The following is a 7559-nucleotide window of genomic DNA, read 5'->3' on the forward strand; positions in this document are numbered from 1 at the left end:
AGCCATCATTGTTGTTTGGCAGGCCTGGGCTGGATTTGAACCTGACACCTTAGGTGTATGTGGCTGGTGCCTTAGCCACTTGAGCCACAGGCGCCGAGCCGATACAGGTTTTCTAAAGAACATTCCACACTAGCTGAACCCACAAACCATTCTTCTGCTTAGATGTCCAGTTAAGCTCACAGATAAAAGACATTCTTGAATTCGCTCTCCTTGGCAACCCAGATGTCAACTAGGATCTCCTTGTATGTTCAAGATCCTTGTCTTCTTGCTGTTTTATTTAGGTGTTTTCCAGTAAGGAGGTAATTTCAGCCTTAGAGAAATTCTCGTGGTATCTGTTAAAATCCTTTTTTCCCACCCTACTTTAATGGTTTCATCTTCAGTAGGATAAGCACATAAACTGATGGTAACATAAAGGCCCCTTTGAGTTGACCCACTGGTAGGACTGGGGGCAATCCAGTTGGCTGCACTGTCCACATAGGAACTGGTCCATTCAGATAGCTAGCTCAGGTCTCCTTTCTACCTGAGAATGACCGGTCTATACAGAGCAAAGTATTGGGTGTAGTGATGATTCTCTGCTAGCTTCTCCAACCACCCTGTCTCTTCCTCTCTACATCTCCCTGAAACAAAGTTCCAATGTGTCCAAAGACACTTATCAACTTAAATTCTATATATTGCATTTTAAGTGTTTTATATTGTATTTTGTACAAAAGTAGAGAGACTATCCCTACAAGCTTTCATGTGCCTACCTATCACTTACTTCAGCATTTGTCAAAATCCCTACACAGTAAGCTACAACTTACATTTCTGTTGCTTTAATCCTACTCAAGGTTGGATGCCACTGTAGGTTTGAACCAAGAATGACAATATAAGCAGCACTCCAGAAAAATTAGTTTTACTTTCTTAAGAGATAATTTGTGGAATGATTCTGGAGGGAAAATATAACCATGGGATTATGTTGCCAGTAAAGATACAGTACACGATGTGTTTTCTTTAACATATTGATATTTCAGGATATCATTTACAAGGTCAAAACTGTTTTCAATCGTGAGTTTGATCTTGCATATAAACAAAAAGAGTTTGAAATTGCCCGCGTGAAGGAAAGAAATGTTAGAATTCAAGAAATTATTTTAGATCTGGAGTTGGAAGAAAACGTCTGGCAGCCAGAATTTGAGGACTCTGAGAAGCCAGAGAGAACTCTTGTTGTGGAAGATGAGGAGGTACTGACTAGCTATACCATCCTTTCTCTTCTCTGTCCTGGAATTTTCTTTCCCCAGCTCCTCTTTATTCATCCTGTTTACACTCCTGGAAGCAGCTGTGTTAGGTGTCCTCAGTCACAGGTGGCCATATCAGGTGACATTGCCTCAGTAGTAACAAAGATTTCTTTTATGCATCTCCTAGAGTCCAGGGAGAATTTGGACACTGAGCCTAGGAGGAAGCAGGAACCAAAGACTGGAGCCTTGTGGGGAGTCCAGAAGGCCACCTTCCTCATCTCTTAGTTCACTTCTGTCTGCATTTCAGTTTCCTCTCCCAATTTCTACTTTGTAGCTTCTTCATTTAAGAGAGCAGCTGATCTGAATTAGAATCTCTTAGTTCCAGTTCCAAATTTACCTGAGAAGTGGCTCTGTGGCCCAGGTTGGTCCAGTGACTGTGCCCAACCAGAGACACTGGGTCACACTGTGGGAATGAGGCCCACAGAGCTCCAATAATTACCAGATTATTCAGGCAATGTGGATCCCAGAAAAAGGGGGCTGTCTGGACAGCCTTCTTTAAGAGTATCGACACAGAGGCAGTTGCAAATAAAATAAATATTTACTTAAGGAAAGCAATTAAAATGTCTATTTTCATTTTTTTAAGTTAAAAAAATATGCTAGCTAACACTCAAAAACTCTTGCTCACATGAAACTAACTGGATTACTTGGGGCAAAAGATAATAGTGGTGTTTAAAAGTAATAGCAAATATTTTTACACTCCATTAGACACCGGACACTGTTCTAAGTGCCTAGGTAGACTGAAACAAATCATTATAACTTATCATTATAAGACCTTCTAAGGCAGGTACGAATATTACCCCATTTTACAGATGAGGAAAGTGAGACAGAGAGAGGTTAAATAGCCTGAATATAGTTACAAAAGCTAGTTAGCATCAAGTTGGGGTTTGACCCCAAACTGTCATGCTTCAGAGTACATCTCCTTAACCTCCACACTTTGCTGTACTTAACTAAGCAACTCATTTTTTCCCCAAGCCAGACTCTTGCTATCACATGACCTAGCATTCAGCAAGGCGACACAAGGACTTCACTCTGCCCTGCTTGGGGCAATCACTTTTTTTTTAAATTTATTTCAGATTAATATAAGGGTGCCTATGATTATATTACATTATTTGTGTTTGTTAGTAAAATCTGAGTTGCACCTGGGAGGTGTGCATTTACCCCTACATGGTGCCCATTAGGTGACAGCTTTCCGAGCTCCCTCCCCCCCCCCCTTCTCCTTCCTAATCCTCTTCTTGAATTTAATTGTGTTTTTCTCTCATATGGGCATTGGGTTGCTCATCTACTAGTTTCATATTAATATTGAGTTACCTTGGATGCTGGAGCAATCACTTTGTACCTGCATAATTAGCCGCACTTGCTTCTCCTTGTACTTTAGCCCATTCTACATTTAGGAAAGTGATCTTGTTACAAGCCAAACATTATGTTCCTCCCCTGCCTAGGCCCTTACTATGGCTGCTCATTTCCCTTAAGACAAAGCCCACAAGTCCCTTCCTGACTGCCCCCATCTCGTCCAGCTGCCCTCACATCTGGCTCTGTTCTAGCCACACTTTCATTCTTGTACACTCCTTGGAATAACCCCAGCCCTTGACCTCCTAGGACCCCTCTACCCTTCAGGATTTGCCTTAGATGATACTTCTTTGAGTCACCCTCTCCCTCCTTAATCTAAATCAGGACCCCTGTTATAATGTCTTTTGTGACAGAGACAAGCTTTGAGAGCTAATAGAGAAGTAACAATGTATTTTTCCAACCTCTCATTTTAGGCCTCATTTTCATTCCAAAATAGGAAACTAGTAGCAAAGTCTGAACAGTCCTGTTCATCCAGCCTCCTCTCAATGAACGGAAGGAAAGTCTGGTTTGAATTTTGTCAGAATGGCTGCAGGAAAGTGCATTTTCTCTTTCAGATTAGAGTTCACAAACATGTTAATCCCTGGCTAAGAGCCAAAGTGCAGTTGCGGGCGACCCGTGAAATGGAGCTCCGGCTTCAGGCTCAGGTACGCAATTTTGCTCACACAGTACCTCAGACCCTCTTCCTTTAAGGATACTGATTCCTGGTTTGGTTTAATCATGTCACACTGTGTATTGCACCATAGAAGCACGAGCAAGGCATCCGTCACTATCAGAGGTCACTCGAATCCCAGCTGGCCTCCTTCCCTTCTTTCCACCTTCCTGCCCACCTTCCCCAAACCCAAATGGAGCCAAGCTACCATTGGTGGGAGGCTGCCCCCGCTGCCATTCAGAGTGTCAGGTCTCTGTCTCAGCAGCACTCTTGAGTCTGGTTCTCTCCTAGAGCACCGACACAAGGCACCGAGCCCTGAAGGACATGATGGGAGGTGTTCTGGAAGTGAAGAGGGAAGACATTTTAAGAATGGTGAGATTTCTGGCCATCCCCGGGGGAGGTGGGATGGGTGGAAAGGGCTGCTTACATTTTACCATTTGTGTCCTATATGAACCTGAGTTTTAGAAATTCTATAGAAACACATATTATACAACCTGTTAGTCCCTTAAACTGAAGACTTGCCTTCCAATCTGACAAAAAGCAAACAAATGAATAACAACAAGTAACCACAATTGTTTGGATCCTTATAGAAGGCAGGAATACCACTTTATCCAATTCTCAGATGCACCAGGAAACATATTCTTGGAGCCCAGGTGTAGCAGCACATACCTCTGAGTCTATCACCTAAGGGACTAGAAATATCTCACACCTCCCACTCTTACCCAAGTCACAAAAAAACAGGTGTAACATTTTATCATATCCGAGGCATCAGGTCATTTCCTTGCCTATGTAAAGGGCTGTCCTTTTGGGGCTTTTTTTTTTTTTTTTTTTGAGACAAGGTCTTGCGCTGTATCCTCTGCACTGTCCTAGAGTGCAGTGACATCATCATAGCTTACAGCGACTTCAAACTCCTGAGTTTGAGCCATCCTCCTGCCTCAGTTTCTGGAGTAACTGGGACCATAGGCATACCAAAATGCCTGGCTAGTTTTGTTATTTTTTGTTGAGACAGGTCTCACTGTTGGTCAGGCTTATCTCGAACTCCTGAACTCAAGCAATCCACCCAACTTGGCCTCCCAGAGTGCTGGGATTACAGGCGTGAGCCACTGCACCCAGCCAGACTGCACCCTTTTAAAGGGCTTCTGTTTCCTCACTGTAATGATAACTCTGAGGTTTCACTGCTCTGCTATGCTTGTGTTTGAGCTGCAGCATATGCTTTTCTTTATATTTTCAGACAATTCCTCAGCCTCCTTTCATGGCAAAACCTGATGCTATGTGGACTGAAGAGGAAAAGAAACAATTCAAAGATTATGAGAAAAAAGTCAAGGAGTTAAATGAAGAAAGAGAGAAGTATAGAAAGGTAAGACGAGCAAAGAATTAATATAGCCTACCGCATTCAAGGTTTTGTTTCAGTATCTTTTCAGGTGTTCTTTGTTCTTTCGATGCCTTCAATAGCTTAAGGATGGTGTTTCAGAGAATTTCAGAGTACGTAAAGATAAATGTATGGGGTACAAACAGTTTAAAACAAGAAGAACATATAGCTATGGTTCTAAAATGTGACTGGTTTCAACATTTCCCACATCATTACAATCCATTTGGTCCTTCACTCATTCTTCAGATGTTTACCGAAATACCTTTTATAGCACATTCAAGTCACTGCAGGGTATTGCTCTATCTTGTCTACCTGCATTTGAGTTCTCAATCTCAAGGAAAAGATTTGAGAAAAGAACGACAAGCGATGCAGCAGATACTTAACAATCTAAATGGGGGGGGTGGTTGCAATGCGGTTCTGCTACTTGTATCCCCTTCCATTGCCAAGAAACACTCTCACATTCAACATTCTAACAATTACAATAGAGATGTAAGGAATGATGTTAAGCAAACAAGTCAGTAATACTCTTATGTGAGGAAAGTAAAATCATATCATTGCTCAAGGCAGGATAGCGCACCAGCCTGATGGTGGCTGTATCTCCTGAATATTCTTGGAACTTTCGTTCACCTGCCCATGTTTTTATTCACTGCAGTCCTCTATCTAGGACTTGCATTTTAACCTAACATAGTACTTGCTGAAAGCCCAAACCAGTAATCCTGAAAGAACTGAAGATTTCAAGGAGTTAGGGGATGTAGATGCCTAAGGAAGGAAAGGTGCCCTTTCCACTGCATTCACTACACGGTTCTGGGTTGTACAACAGTTGGTTCCTGCCTGCACCCTCACATCCTTGCTCCTTCCTCACCCTCAGCTACCTGAACCTCGGTCTTGAAATCCAGCACTCTGCCTTCTCTGCACCTGCACCCATGTAGTGAATAAAGAAAAGACTATTGACTAGCTTCACTCTAAATAGATTACCTGGGTCCCTAGAGCTCCTCAGTGGTGCTGCTCCATCCCCCCAGCCCACTGTCTCACACTAGAAGGCCAGTCTGCATCCCCAGAGATTCTCCTTAAAAATATAAACTCACATTCCATCCATTGCCATCCTGGTTTGAGGGAAATGGAAGGACCCTGAGAATTTGCACTTGTGACAAGCTACTGCTGGCCAATGGAGCCTCCTTCAAATAACAGGATTGTAGAGGACCATTTCACACCTATTACAGTGTCCTCAAACTTTCAACACCTGATACTCTCAACCAACTCTCACCTTAGCTTCTATTTCACTGGGAGAAGAGAAACATCTAGAAGAGACACTCCTCATTCTGCTGCCATCTCTACTGTGTACTGCACTGAGACCATGGAGTCTGCCTCTGCTGCTTCACACCTGCCCAAGCCTGGTCCTGTACACCGCACCAGACACCTGCCCAGAGTCACTGCTCATCAGCGTTTCCCTCTCTAGGGACTTCTTTTCCATCAGCATAGTCAGATGCTATAATCTTATACATCATATAAGATGTACATATTTATATATCTATTTTAAAAATACCCACTTGAAGGAGTTCTTTCTATTATTCTTGTGGCATTTGAGGTAGGCTGAATTTATTTCAAAATAAAAAGTAAAAGAAAATCCAATTCCTTCGACCCCACTTGCCCTTAGATCTGATTCTCAATGTCTCTCCTCCTTCACATTAGAACTCAAAAAAAATCTATGTTCCCTGTCTTTATTTTCTCTCAATTAAAAAACCATTTTATTACAATAAATGTAAAATATATATATAAGTAGAGAGGACACTATTATATGACCCCCCATCTAGTTGCAACAAGTGTTTACTGATGGCCAATTTTATTTCATTTTAAGCCCTCACCTACTTCCTTAGCACTGAATTATGTTTTTCCAATTTTATTTTAGAATTGTGCAAATGTACAGAAATGTTACATGAATACTACAATCCATTTATTACGTTTTTATACCAACAGCACACATATACATACTGTACTCATCGATTTTTAATATTGCCACATTTGCTCTCTTTTTCTCCTGAATAATTGGAGATAAACTGGAAACATCATGACACTCCTAAATACTATAGCATAAATCTCCTAGGAGCAGAGACCTTCTGCTACATAGCCACAATGAAACTATCATACACAAGAAACTTAATTTGATGTAATGCTGCTACCTATATACAGTCCATATTAAAATTTTCCCATTGTCCAAGTAATGTGTGTCCTTCACAGCACTTTCTATTGTTGTTAATTTAAAAATCTAATCAATTGCAGTAAGTTTTTATTTAGTCTCCTTGAATCTAGAGCACTTCCACAGCTCTGGATTTGATTGTTTGATTATGATTAGATTCAGGTAAAATATTTTTGACATTAATGCTAAATATAAAATAGGCAATGCCGTGTGCTCAGCACGCCAGAACCAGAGGCACTGGATGTCAGTCCAGTGCAGGTGTCATGAGTGTGATCACTGGTAAGGAGATGTTCTCCAGACATCTCCATTATAAAAGTTCTCTCTCTCCTTAGTATTCAGTAAGTAATCTGTGGGGGGACGTTTTGAGACCCAAAACGTCATTCTGACTTTTTGCAACCACTGATGATCCTTGCCTGAATTCATTATTACTACACTGATTACAAAGTGGTGCCTTTCTAGTTTTTATCATTTATTCTGTATTTATTTAATTAGTATTCTTTAAAAAAACACTTTCCCTCTGCCTTACCCCAGATCAACTGTTTTCTAAAAATATATTCTTTTTAAAAACTAATGTGTTTTATTCCATTACTGTCATTGTTCTTTCGGACATTGAAAGCATCCAGAGCTCAAGAATGGCATCTGAGTTAGACTCTCACTGGATTAAAGACTTAAACTTAAGACATGAAACCATAAAAATTCTAGAAGAAAGCGTAGGGAAAACACTTGAAG

At 41.2% G+C, this 7559-nt stretch overlaps 1 protein-coding gene across 1 annotated transcript in view; it reads left to right on the top strand.

Annotated features, from left to right (window-relative positions):
• The window catches only part of CFAP43 (cilia and flagella associated protein 43), a 99653-nt gene that overhangs the window by 74038 nt on the left and 18056 nt on the right, over nt 1–7559 (top strand). Inside the window, exons 24-27 of the mRNA XM_003787347.3 lie at nt 1011–1217; nt 3173–3262; nt 3559–3639; nt 4499–4624. Of these exons, the coding sequence (XP_003787395.1) occupies nt 1011–1217; nt 3173–3262; nt 3559–3639; nt 4499–4624 (504 nt within the window). The remainder of the gene's footprint in view (nt 1–1010; nt 1218–3172; nt 3263–3558; nt 3640–4498; nt 4625–7559) is intronic.

The sequence above is a fragment of the Otolemur garnettii genome, unplaced genomic scaffold, assembly GCF_000181295.1.
Source record: "Otolemur garnettii isolate 467f Iridium unplaced genomic scaffold, OtoGar3 scaffold00021, whole genome shotgun sequence".
NCBI classification, from domain to species: domain Eukaryota; kingdom Metazoa; phylum Chordata; class Mammalia; order Primates; family Galagidae; genus Otolemur; species Otolemur garnettii.